Raw genomic sequence first — 13,801 nt, forward strand, 5'->3', positions numbered from 1 at the left:
GGAATATAGATATAGGAACGCTATATCAGGAATAAATTTTCCACGCGGTGAAGATGCCAACACAGTATGCCCAATATTGGGGAGGGGGAAACTTTTGCTGTCATTGTAGAGATTTATAATGGCTCTCTCTCCCTCCCTTTCTCTCTCTCTGGGAAACTTTTACAAACAGAACCGGGTCCCTTTTCGAATCTGGAATAGCGCCTGTACTAAACCATAGAAAACCAGAGATGGCGCTCCAACGGAACCGGTTCCCGAAAGATTCCCGAAAGGAAAAGACACAAATTATTATGAATTTCTTATGGATTCCTCTGCTTGTATTCACTTTTTTCTCTTGTCGAGGAGGTTTGTCTCACCTCTGACATCAATATAAAAGTTCGACCTCGGAACAGCTTTCCAACATCCTGATGTCCTCCTTCTCTCCTCGATTTTATAGTTAAATTCAGGCGTAATTTACCTCTAATAAATCTCAGTAGCATCAGCCCCCTTCGGTTCTTTTAAGGGCTGAAAACTGTTGTTCCTAGGGGCCCTGAGAATGTAAATCCGGCCCTGGGCGTGGTTCGCCCCGAATCGGCTTTATAGGATTGCTGCTCTCAAATGTAAGGTTACTGGCCACCCCTGGAATATAGATATAGGAACGCTATACCTACCTAGGTACTTCACTCTGCAAAAGGTTTAAAAAAGTACCTATCTACCTTTTTTTCTTTTTTATCCTTTTCTTTTTGAGCATTTTATATCTTTTGTAACTTTTTTTTTTAATTACGAGCATTATTCTTTATATATTTCCCTATTCCCTTGTTCTTCTTTTTTATTTTAATTCAATGTACCTGATCCTAATACACAACCGTTGCTCAATTCGATTTCTCTTTATCTATTTTTCACATCTCTCTCTTTCCCTTTTTTCTTTTTTTTCTGTAGTTCTTCGATAGCTCTGTAGGAAGAAGGAAAAGAGAGAGAGAGAGATAATATTTTCATCTGTAGGCTAAACATGTACGTTATTTCTTCCGCTATTTTACTACCTTCGATTACTTCTTGTCGCGGTGAAGATGCCAACTCAGTATGCCCAATATTGGGGAGGGGGAAACTTTTGCTGTCATTGTAGAGATTTATAATGGCTCTCTCTCCCTCCCTTTCTCTCTCTCTCTCTCTCTCTTTCTCTCTTTCCCTCTCTCTCTCTCTCCCTTTCTCTCTCTCTTTCTCTCTCTCTCTCTGTCATCGGTCTACCCACTCTTTTTACCTCTTCTTTCATTTTCCTTCTTGCTTTTTTCAGCCCTCTTGTTACACAACTTTTAACATTTTTGAATAGACGAAGCTCTTTCTACAGTAACTATACCTAGTACCTACGTTAGTATTAAACTACATAGTTAAAAAAAAAAACTGTTTAAATGAGAATATGTACGTAAAAGAAAGTCAAAGATGTCCGTTCTTCGTTTAATATTACCAACTATACTATGGTGTACTGTGTTTCTACCTAAATATTTTTCTTTAATATACTATTTGTTCGCTTTCTCTCTGTTTCAGATTTCAGTTTTCCCAACAGAAGAAAACAGAAATGGGCGAAGAACAAGAGTGAAAAACATCTGAAACAATATCCCCATAGTCGTTCTATGGAAATATAAAAATAAAGTGAACATGGAATAACAATTTCTTTTCTCGTGCCCGTTTTTAAAATTAAATAAAAACAAGTTTACTTATAGCAAACATAAATATAAAAAAAAAAAACTTGAAAGACACGTCCCGTTGTGAAGAGAGAAAAAGTAAAAGTACAATAAAACAAAGTAAATAACAAAATTAGGTATTTCAGTGATTCTGTTTAGGAAAATAAAACAAACAAAAAATAAAGGAGCACCAACAGGGAATAATAAGCATCAATGCTAACACAAGTGTTGTTTTAATTAATGTTGTTTCAAGACAGACAGAGAGAAAAAAATTAAATGTTAAGTATTTAGTATGCAAAGTGACTTTTTACTAGGTATCCCAAGTTAAATACAAAACGGTAAAAGTCAGAATCATGATGAGAATTTCATATGACGAGATTTAATTTTATATCTAAATAAAAAAATATTTAGTATGCAAAGTGACTTTTTACTATCCCAAGTTAAATACAAAACGGTAAAAGTCAGAATCATGATGAGAATTTCATATGACGAGATTTAATTTTATATCTAAATAAAAAAACGAACGGTATCAGAGTTGAATATAGTGCAAAAAATGTAAAATATTCTGAACTACAGCAGTAAACTTATCAAGTGAAGACAAATTCAAGGTTCAATGATGTTTATGCTGCGAGTGAGTTTGATTGATTCACTTTATGAACTCTAAAGAAGTTGATATGTTGAAATGTTAAGAATGATATGATCTACATTGAGAATATCTATGAAGACAAATTTGTGATCTGTAAAAAATAGCAACCTACCTAGTTGCTTGACGAATACTTGGAAATCTTTGAGACGAAAAGAAAGAAAGAATTTTCATTCCAAGAAGAAAAGAAGGTAATTCACCGTACTCAAGGTGATATTTCAAAGAGAAGTACATACATACCTTGCTAAAGTTCTTCAAATACATAGTTGAAATTTTCGTCAAGGACTCGAAAAGTATAAAACGCAATTATTATGATTTGACTAAAGAATAACTTCTTATACCACCGAAATAATTCAAATTCTCATTTCATAAACTAACAACAAGGAATTTTTTGAAAAGAACTCCAACTACAATCCAATATTTTACAATAACGAAGAAAACTTTAGAAGTAAACTAAATAAAGCTTCATAATATTTTGTTGATTTTTTGTTATAACAACAAGGAATTCTTTGAAAAGAAACCAACTACAATCCAATATTTTACAATAACGAAGAAAACTTTAGAAGTAAACTAAATAAAGCTTCATAATATTTTGTTGATTTTTTGTTCTGTAAAACCTTTCGGTCAAAATGTAAAAATAATTAAAAACCTGAAAGTAAACTTTAAAAATCGAAGAATAAAATGTAATGGCATATTTAATCAATGAGAAAACTAACTCTATCGATGAAACTAAAAATAGGAATAAAGAATTGATAAATAATAACAATATAATAAATGACAAAGAAGAGATTATCAAAGTTGAAGGTTCGAAAAAAGAAAAGAAAGAAGAGGAAGATGAAGAATCCAAGTCTGAAAGGACAGCAAACAAATGTGATGACTACTACCATAAGCAATATACTAGAACAAATAATAATGTACAATCAAGCAAGTGTGATATTAAGCAATATGATAAAAATGTTAATAAAGAATCCAGACACGATGAGGCGGTGAGACTAGACAAATGTGATAAACTAGATGAAGTCTTTAATAAAGAAACAAATTTTAGGAAAGATGAAAAGAATGAATATTGTGAACAGTTTAGTGAGTCTACATCTGGAACAAATAATAGAACTAGCAAGGATACAGGTGATCCAGTATCTAATCAAAGTCATAGCTATAGCAATCAAATATCAAAAGATCATGTTAGCATTGGTGAACAAAATAAAAATGGTCAACACCAAAGTTGCAACATGACGACTGATTCCAAAACGCTTAGTTCACAGAATAGTTGTAGTTTTACCGTAGGATCTAGAAGTAACAATAGTACAAATTCTTCGAGCCTCTCTCAAACACACAAATCATTAAGCACGTCCAATAGCTACAGTTTGAGTCCTAAGATCACAAGGATCGATAAAACGACGAGTTTCAGTCAGTCGGAAAAATCTTCCAGATCCAACAGTGAAAGATCTTTCAAATATGAAACAAGCCCCGCCCGGGAAATCAGAAGACATTCTCGTGAGAGCTCTGTGGCGAGTAGTGGCAGTCGAAACAGCCTCAACTGTGATAGGAAAGTATCGTTAGGTACCTTGCTAAAGTTCTTCAAATACGATAATACATAGTTGAAATTTTCGTCAAGGACTCGAAAAGTATAAAACGCAATTATTATGATTTGACTAAAGAATAACTTCTTGTACCAGCGAAATAATTCAAATTCTCATTTCATAAACTAACAACAAGGAATTCTTTGAAAAGAACTCCAACTACAATCCAATATTTTAGAATAACGAAGAAAACTTTAGAAGTAAACTAAATAAAGCTTCATAATATTTTGTTGATTTTTTGTTCTGTGAAACCTTTCGGTCAAAATGTAAAAATAAAAATAATTAAAAACCTGAAAGTAAACTTTAAAAATCGAAGAATAAAATGTAATGGCATATTTAATCAATGAGAAAACTAACTCTATCGATGAAACTAAAAATAGGAATAAAGAATTGATAAATAATAACAATATAATAAATGACAAAGAAGAGATTATCAAAGTTGAAGGTTCGAAAAAAGAAAAGAAAGAAGAGGAAGATGAAGAATCCAAGTCTGAAAGGACAGCAAACAAATGTGATGACTACTACCATAAGCAATATACTAGAACAAATAATAATGTACAATCAAGCAAGTGTGATATTAAGCAATATGATGAAAATGTTAACAAAGAATCCAGACACGATGAGGCGGTGAGACTAGACAAATGTGATAAACTAGATGAAGTCTTTAATAAAGAAACAAATTTTAGGAAAGATGAAAAGAATGAATATTGTGAACAGTTTAGTGAGTCTACATCTGGAACAAATAATAGAACTAGCAAGGATACAGGTGATCCAGTATCTAATCAAAGTCATAGCTATAGCAATCAAATATCAAAAGATCATGTTAGCATTGGTGAACAAAATAAAAATGGTCAACACCAAAGTTGCAACATGACGACTGATTCCAAAACGCTTAGTTCACAGAATAGTTGTAGTTTTACCGTAGGATCTAGAAGTAACAATAGTACAAATTCTTCGAGCCTCTCTCAAACACACAAATCATTAAGCACGTCCAATAGCTACAGTTTGAGTCCTAAGATCACAAGGATCGATAAAACGACGAGTTTCAGTCAGTCGGAAAAATCTTCAAGATCCAATAGTGAAAGATCTTTCAAATATGAAACAAGCCCTGCCCGGGAAATCAGAAGACATTCTCGTGAGAGCTCTGTGGCGAGTAGTGGCAGTCGAAACAGCCTCAACTGTGATAGGAAAGTATCGTACGCTAGTAAACACGATCGGGACATATCCGTGAACGATCTCAGCGAAGAACTAGTCGAGAAATGGATCGTAAACAATGCATCCAGTAAATTCATAGACAAACTCGTAACGTTGAGTCAAAATGAACGATCAAAACGAGAGATTAGAGAAGATAAGCAAAACCTGACATGTGACTACAAAAGCAAAGGATCAGGACAAAGATATGAAGATGGATTCAGCAGTCTGGATTCCGTATCCCATCATGAAAGTAGTTCGAATGTATCTAACTCTATTGAGTCTGTATCCAGCTATAACGACCCCATCTCAAGCTGTATGGATTTGACCATACGGAATTCTGCCTCCACCTGTAACAAGAGAACATCAGTTACTTCAGATCTATTCAACTTGTGGATCTCCAACTCTCCCATCAAACGATGTAAATCCCCCAATAGGTGAGTTCAATTTCACATTTGATTTGCTAGTGTTAATATTCCTTACAGTAAAGTTTTAATGAACCATAATATTGACCATTTTTTCTCAATTCTCTCTCCATTACGTCCCTTTCTCTACAACACTGACCGTAGCACCGACTATTTCTCGCATCCATTATAGTACAGACAGAAATACTAACTGTTGCAGTAAAAACGGAAGAAAAAAAGGAAAACCTGCAAGATTGCATAAACCTCAGCTCAGACCTTCAGGAGGACACGAAAGTTTCGAAATAATAGAAAGCAAAGAGACTGCCACTGATCTGGTACTTTTACTTCAGGATAGACTTTCAGATATACGTCATATTATTCAGGAAAAATCCTTAAAACTTCCTTGATGAAACCGGTAAGTATATGGAAATAAAATATCTACAGCACATAGACACCACCATCCATCACACCGTAGGTACTCAATGGAAAAGATTTATCCAAATTTTAGGAGAAAACGTTCTTGACTTCTGACTTTCGTCATTGTGAGTTGGGTTCCTCATCTCAGATTTTCAGATTTAAATAATTCACCATGCGTTGAGTTCAAGTTTAAGTTCATTTGAAAAAAAAAAGTTCAAAGTACTACTTTCAATTACCTAAAACTGAACAAGGTACCCGGGGTATTTCAAAGACTAAACCCCCCTGTTTGAACACAAAACGGTGCACGAATTCTGACACCCCCTGTCCCTTTTTCCCGTCTGGACGTTGCGTTGGGAAAATTAAATGTTAAAGAGAATCTAACGAAATAAAATAGAGAACCAGATGAAGAGAGGGTTGTAGGTTGTATAGCTCAGAGCTAGATATTCAATTTCCAGTTAACTTTCATGCTTTATGATATGAAGGGGGAATTTATCATCCCTGAGAGATCTTTGATTAAATTTTGCTCCAGTTCCCTTTGTATACCTTTTTTTATTGCATCTTGTACAACTTCTCCTTGTTACACTTTCATTCGTTTAGTTTGTTTTACCTTACTATTATACTTCGTAGTATATTGACGTAAAACTCGCAGAGCTACAGCTTCTTATTATTTTCTTCTTGAACTTTTATTATTATTCTTTGTTATGGACGTGTTTGATACCAAACAACTGACACAATTCTCTGAAGATTTGAGATTCAAACTGCCTACCTTGATCAGAAGTAATGGTTTTCGGCAAACCGAATCTTGCAATCCAAGAGTTGTACAAATTGCGAGCGACTGTTTCAGCAGAAATATCGGGAATAGGGACGGCTTCTGGCCATCTGGAAAATCTATCAATGATAGTAAGTAAATAGCGACAGTCTTGAGACAAAGGTAGTGGGCCTACGAGATCAATATGAATATGAGAAAATCTTTTCTCAGGTGTCTCGAATGAGGATACGGCACTGTGCGTATGTTTCCAAACTTTGACTTTTTGGCATGGAATACATGTTTGTGCCCAAAGCTTGCAATCTTTGTCAATTTTAGGCCACACAAACTTTTCACGGACAAGTTTGGAAGATGCGCTAATTCCGGGATGCGAGAGATTGTGAATAGTGTCGAACACTTGCTTCCTCAAACCCACTGGAATGAAAGGGCGCAATGAACATGTCGAGGAATCACAAATCAACTCTTTACCCGATGGGAGCGTGATTGATTTGAGTTGAAGAGAACAATCAGACGAGTGATACAGTGCTTGAAGTTCAGGATCTTGCCGCTGAGCATCCGCTATTTCATCATAAGGAATCAGACTGGGAGCTGAAATCTCAGATATCCGAGAAGCTAAATAAGTTCAAAGTGGAGTCGGGCCCTCACTCACTGCACTGATGGAAATTTGAGAAAAGAATACCACGTACAAGAATAGATCCAATAGTGAAAGATCTTTCAAATATGAAACAAGCCCTGCCCGGGAAATCAGAAGACATTCTCGTGAGAGCTCTGTGGCGAGTAGTGGCAGTCGAAACAGCCTCAACTGTGATAGGAAAGTATCGTACGCTAGTAAACACGATCGGGACATATCCATGAACGATCTCAGCGAAGAACTAGTCGAGAAATGGATCGTAAACAATGCATCCAGTAAATTCATAGACAAACTCGTAACGTTGAGTCAAAATGAACGATCACAACGAGAGATTAGAGAAGATAAGCAAAACCTGACATGTGACTACAAAAGCAAAGGATCAGGACAAAGATATGAAGATGGATTCAGCAGTTGATGAGGAAAAAGAGAAGAAGGGAAGAGGGAGAGAGGGAAGAAGAAGGGACATAGTGGAGGTCCCAGCGATGAGGAAAGAACGATCAAAACGAGAGATTAGAGAAGATAAGCAAAACCTGACATGTGACTACAAAAGCAAAGGATCAGGACAAAAATATGAAGATGGATTCAGTAGTCTGGATTCCGTATCCCATCATGAAAGTAGTTCGAATGTATCTAACTCTATTGAGTCTGTATCCAGCTATAACGACCCCATCTCAACACGAGAGATTAGAGAAGATAAGCAAAACCTGACATGTGACTACAAAAGCAAAGGATCAGGACAAAGATATGAAGATGGATTCAGCAGTCTGGATTCCGTATCCCATCATGAAAGTAGTTCGAATGTATCTAACTCTATTGAGTCTGTATCCAGCTATAACGACCCCATCTCAAGCTGTATGGATTTGACCATACGGAATTCTGCCTCCACCTGTAACAAGAGAACATCAGTTACTTCAGATCTATTCAACTTGTGGATCTCCAACTCTCCCATCAAACGATGTAAATCCCCCAATAGGTGAGTTCAATTTCACATTTGATTTGCTAATGTAAATGTTCCTTACAGTAAAGTTTTAATGAACCATAATATTGACCATTTTTCCTCAATTCTCTCTCCATTACGTCCCTTTCTCTACAACACTGACCGTAGCACAGACTATTTCTCGCATCCATTATAGTACAGACAGAAATACTAACTGTTGCAGTAAAAACGGAAGAAAAAAAGCAAAACCTGCAAGATTGCATAAACCTCAGCTCAGACCTACAGGAGGACACGAAAGTTTCGAAATAATAGAAAGCAAAGAGACTGCCTCTGATCTGGTACTTTTACTTCAGGATAGACTTTCAGATATACGTCATATTATTCAGGAAAAATCCTTAAAACTTCCTTGATGAAACCGGAGGAATGCCTTAAGTAATGGACCACTTTTTTACTTTCTATTATTTAAAATTAGTACGATTCTTACAGTATATAAAGAACTTGTCCTTTAGATGCCATTTATACCTAGAACGGGATTTTCCCTCGATCAATACACTACTCGTACCCTAAAATTTTTGACCTGACTTGGATTTGAACCACCAGCCTTCAGATTGGACTCGAAAAGATTTATCCAAATTTTAGGAGAAAATGTTCTTGACTTCTGACTTTCGTCGTTGTGAGTTGCGTTCCTCATCTCAGATATAAATAATTCACCATGCGTTGAGTTCAAGTTTAAGTTCATTTAAAAAAAAAGTTCAAAGTACTACTTTCAATGACCTAAAACTGAACAAGGTACCCGGGGTATTTCAAAGACTAAACCCCCCTGTTTGAACACAAAACGGTGCACAAATTCTGACACCCCCTGTCCCTTTTTCCCGTCTGGACGTTGCGTTGGGAAAATTAAATGTTAAAGAGAATCTAACGAAATAAAATAGAGAACCAGATGAAGAGAGGGTTGTAGGTTGTATAGCTCAGAGCTAGATATTCAATTTCCAGTTAACTTTCATGCTTTATGATATGAAGGGTCTCTCTCTCTCGCCTTCGATGATGTCCAAATAGAATTACTCCCATATACCTACTCGCATCTCGCATGCTTCTCTTTCCACTTCCTTTATGTCAATTTCAATTCTTCCAATTTTCAACCATACGTATAGCATTTCTAATCCGTGTTTTGGTTCACGGTTGATTTGTTAGAATTGCATGGTGAAATACCTAAAACTCCTAAAAGTCTCACGGTGAAAGAAGAGATTAGTATGATGGTGAAGTAGAAGAGCTCCTTCAGGGCATTTTTCAAATGGCAGGAGGATCCTACCACTTGAAACCTTGTAGCCTCTAGGTAGTGGGTTCGAGTCCCGCCCGGCGTAACCTTTATCCTAAATAGATAAGGTTCCGATTTTTTACTATCCTGGTCCTCCTATCTCCGCTTTCGGGAGACCTCCGTAGTTACAGTTCCCTCTATCAAATCCCTTCGGAAACAAAGACTCAAACTTACTGAATTACTGATGCTCTGGCAACTTTGTTTCAGTCGACCCCGTGCTAGTGGTGAATGGAAGCAGCAATACTTCTTGTTCTTCTTCTCTACTCTCTCTCTCTTTATCTTCCTCTCTCTCTCTCTCTCTCTCTCTCTCTCTCTCTCTCTTTTATCTCTCTCTGTCTCTCTCTCGCCTTCAATGATGTCCAAATAGAATTACTCCCATATACTCGCATCTCGCATGCTTCTCTTTCCACTTCCTTTATGTCAATTTCAATTCTTCCAATTTTCAACCCTACGTATAGCATTTCTAATCCGTGTTTTGGTTCACGGTTGATTTGTTAGAATTGCATCATGGTGAAATACCTAAAACTCCTAAAAGTCTCACGGTGAAACAAGAGATTAGTAGAAGAGCTCCTTCAGGGCATTTTTCAAATGGCAGGAGGATCCTACCACTTGAAACCTTGTAGCCTCTAGGTAGTGGGTTCGAGTTTATCTTTCTCTCTCTCTCGCCTTCGATGATGTCCAAATAGAATTACTCCCATATACTCACATCTCGCATGCTTCTCTTTCCACTTCCTTTATGTCAATTTCAATTCTTCCAATTTTCAACCATACGTACCTATAGCATTTCTAATCCGTGTTTTGGTTCACGGTTGATTTGTTAGAATTGCATGGTGAAATACCTAACACTCCTAAAAGTCTCACGGTGAAAGAAGAGATTAGTATGGTGAAGTATAGAAGAGCTCCTTCAGGGCATTTTTCAAATGGCAGGAGGATCCTACCACTTGAAACCTTGTAGCCTCTAGGTAGTGGGTTCGAGTCCCGCCCGGCGTAACCTTTATCCTAAATTTTACTATCCTGGTCCTCCTATCTCCGCTTTCGGGAGACCTCCGTAGTTACAGTTCCCTCTATCAAATCCCTTCAGAAACAAAGACTCAAACTTACTGAATTACTGATGCTCTGGCAACTTTGTTTCAGTCGACCCCGTGCTAGTGGTGAATGGAAGCAGCAATTCCCGCCCGGCGTAACCTTTATCCTAAATAGATTTCGAAACGACTGGTCCTCCTCTCTTCACCTCCGTATAGTTACAGTTCCCTCTATCAAATCCCTTCGGAAACAAAGACTTTTTTTAAGCTGTTACCCAAACTTACTGAATTACTGATGCTGTGGCAACTTTGTTTCAGTCGACCCCGTGCTAGTGGTGAATGGAAGCAGCAACTGAATCTCCTGGATGAGGGTGATCTATTTATGGAACTTATCAAGGACATATCCAATGAGCTAGATATAGATGTCCTTTGTCACAAGATACTGGTCAATGTCGGTCTGCTAACCAGAGCCGATAGAGGGTCGCTATTCCTCGCTAAGGGATCGGCAGATAACCGCTTACTTATTATCTTGATTGTTTTTCTTGATGATTTTTATTTATGCTCATTTTCTTGTTGAGTTTTTATCTTTACTTATTTTCTTGTTGAGTTTTTTCTCTTTACTCATGTTTCTTGTTTCTTTTTCTCTTTGTTTATTTTCTTGTGTTCTTTTTTCTTTGTTTATTTTCTTGTTCACTTTTCTTTCATGTCATGAAAGCAATTTATTTCTACACCGTAAAAGTGTCGTGCAATTTATTCAAGAGACAACTCTGACAGTGATAGCCTATTTATGGAACTTATCAAGGACATATCCAATGAGCTAGATATAGATGTCCTCTGTCACAAGATACTGGTCAATGTCGGTCTGCTAACCAGAGCCGATAGAGGGTCGCTATTCCTCGCTAAGGGATCGGCAGATAACCGCTAACACTTACTCAATGAAATTGCCTTATTTCCTCTCACTCTCCCCTTTTCTCTCTTCCTCTCTCTCTCTCTCTCTTCCTCTCGATAACCGCTACCTGGTCGCTAAACTATTCGATGTGACTGTCGATACAGGTGAGATTTCCACTTCTCCTTGGTTTTCACCTTTCTAAAGTAACCACTAATAAATTAACAATGTACTTATTAATATTTTCTTTTTATCTCTTTTTCACCCTCTAGGTAGGTATGTATCTCTTTATCACAATTTTTAAGAGATCGAAAGATTCTTTTATTTCATTATTTATAAATATTATGTACCTACAAGTTTAGACATACCCACATAGAACAAGGTTTTTTTTTTTTTTTGATAAAATGAACTTGAAATAAACCAGAGTTGCATAGTTATTTGAACAAAATAAGATCAAAAATAAATTATAAAAACGAAAGAGAAACAACTTCAAATTGAAATTGTTGTCATAAAATAACTAGGTACATAAGCATTTATGGCATGGCAGAGCTTATCCAGAAAAGCTCTTTAGAGAGAGGCTAAATAAGAAAATATAAAAACGAAAGAGAAACAACTTCAAATTGAAATTGTTGTCATAAAATAACTATAGGTACATAAGCATTTATGGCATGGCAGAGCTTATCCAGAAAATATCTTTAGAGAGAGAGAGGCTAAATAAGTTCAAAGTGGAGTCGGGCCCTCACTCACTGCACTGATGGAAATTTGAGAAAAGAATACCACGTACAAGAAAGGAATTTTAAAAGAAAAAAAATGAAATTTATATTTTAAAAGGTGAAACTTTTTAGTCCCTTCACGTGCGTTCTCTCTCTCTCTCTCTCTATCCTTAACTCTCATTCTTCATCTTATTCCTCCTTTCTTTCCCTCTTTCTCTTTACATTGTTTTACGTCTCAATTATGAAATTTATATTTTAAAAGGTGAAACTTTTTAGTCCCTTCACGCGCGTTCTCTCTCTCTCTATCCTTAACTCTCATTCTTCATCTTATTCCTCCTTTCTTTCCCTCTTTCTCTTTACATTGTTTTACGTCTCAATTTTTTAAAATCTCTCTTCCTCTCTCTCTCTCTCTCTCTCTCTCTCTCTCCCACAGGGACTTTGAGAGTTTGTACTCGTGTAACAGAGAGAGAGAGAGAGGGAGGGAGAAAGAGAGAATAAAAGCTAGAAAAATAAAAGAAAGTAAGAAAGAAAAGAGGGAGAGAGAGAGAGAACTGAATAAAAAAATGTAAACAAAAATTTAAATTGAGGCCAATAAGAGTCCCTTGAGATTCTTGAGAATGCAGGTTGAAAAACTTGAGAGAGAATGAAATGCCGGAACAAAAGAAAGTAAAAGAATGAATTTGATACGACGGAATTTCAACCGAAGGTAAGGAAAAAGGAACAGAGAAAGAGAGAGGATAGAGAAAGTGAGAGAGAGGAGAGAGAAGGGAGAGAAGAAAAACAAGAATTTGATGTGAAGAAGTAGTGAAGAGAATGTGAAGAGAAATTTCCCTCCGGGAATTTTTTAGCCCGTAGTTTATTCGATCGTGATTAGAGAAAATCAGTACCTATGTACCTACCTATTCAACATTTCAACGACGGGAACGGGTTTCAAATTTCGAATTGTCTCTTTCAATTTGAAAACAAAAGTAGACAGGTCACCTGGTGGTGAAGAGTTGGCTTCGAAGAAATCTCCTGCAAGTTTGATATTTTCACCATAGACTAATTCAGCAGGTGACATGTTGATGTCAGGAATGATTGAAGTGCGAAGTCCAAGAAGTACTGTAGGGAGCTTTTCAGTCCAATTTTCCGTCAAGTGGCATTTGAGTGAAGTTTTCAGAGTTCGATGCCAGCGTTCCAAGATTCCATTAGCTTGAGGATGATAGCTGGTTGTGTGGACGTGTTTGATACCAAACAACTGACACAATTCTCTGAAGATTTGAGATTCAAACTGCCTTCCTTGATCAGAAGTAATGGTTTTTGGCAAACCGAATCTGGCAATCCACGTTAGGTACCTCAAAATTTAACAAGCTGGGCCCGTCCCTCCGGGAATTTTTTAGCCCGTAGTTTATTCGATCGTGATTAGAGAAAATCAGTAGAAAAAAAGCAAAACCTGCAAGATTGCATAAACCTCAGCTCAGACCTACAGGAGGACACGAAAGTTTCGAAATAATAGAAAGCAAAGAGACTGCCTCTGATCTGGTACCTTTACTTCAGGATAGACTTTCAGATATACGTCATATTATTCAGGAAAAATCCTTAAAACTTCCTTGATGAAACCGGTAAGTATATGGAAATAAAATATCTACAGCACATAGACAC

The 13,801-nt window shown here is 36.6% G+C and overlaps 2 protein-coding genes across 2 annotated transcripts; both read left to right on the forward strand.

Annotated features, from left to right (window-relative positions):
* The first annotated feature begins 2,984 nt into the window (after positions 1-2,984).
* Positions 2,985-3,896, forward strand: LOC103518875 (putative uncharacterized protein DDB_G0282499). The gene has a single exon (XM_008483957.1). The coding sequence runs from the start codon at positions 2,985-2,987 to the stop codon at positions 3,894-3,896; it is 912 nt and encodes a 303-aa protein (XP_008482179.1).
* LOC103518876 (putative uncharacterized protein DDB_G0277255) lies at positions 3,866-11,652 on the forward strand. The gene is made up of 4 exons (XM_026830553.1): positions 3,866-5,506; positions 10,880-11,076; positions 11,323-11,485; positions 11,577-11,652. Exons 1-4 carry the CDS (start codon positions 4,206-4,208, stop codon positions 11,650-11,652), a joined length of 1,737 nt encoding a protein of 578 aa, XP_026686354.1. The 5' UTR covers positions 3,866-4,205.
* Positions 11,653-13,801: the final 2,149 nt, after the last annotated feature.

This window comes from Diaphorina citri, unplaced genomic scaffold (assembly GCF_000475195.1).
Source record: "Diaphorina citri unplaced genomic scaffold, Diaci psyllid genome assembly version 1.1 scaffold2410, whole genome shotgun sequence".
NCBI lineage: Eukaryota > Metazoa > Arthropoda > Insecta > Hemiptera > Psyllidae > Diaphorina > Diaphorina citri.

Excerpts from the sequence above, each read along its gene's own strand:
- LOC103518876 (XM_026830553.1), top strand. The coding sequence starts at position 4,206 with ATGGCATATTTAATCAATGAGAAAACTAACTCTATCGATGAAACTAAA. Across the intron at positions 5,507-10,879 it reads CGATGTAAATCCCCCAATAG|TCGACCCCGTGCTAGTGGTG; the intron begins GTGAGTTCAATT and ends ACTTTGTTTCAG. Across the intron at positions 11,077-11,322 it reads TAAGGGATCGGCAGATAACC|ACAACTCTGACAGTGATAGC; the intron begins GCTTACTTATTA and ends TTTATTCAAGAG.
- LOC103518875 (XM_008483957.1), top strand. The coding sequence starts at position 2,985 with ATGGCATATTTAATCAATGAGAAAACTAACTCTATCGATGAAACTAAA.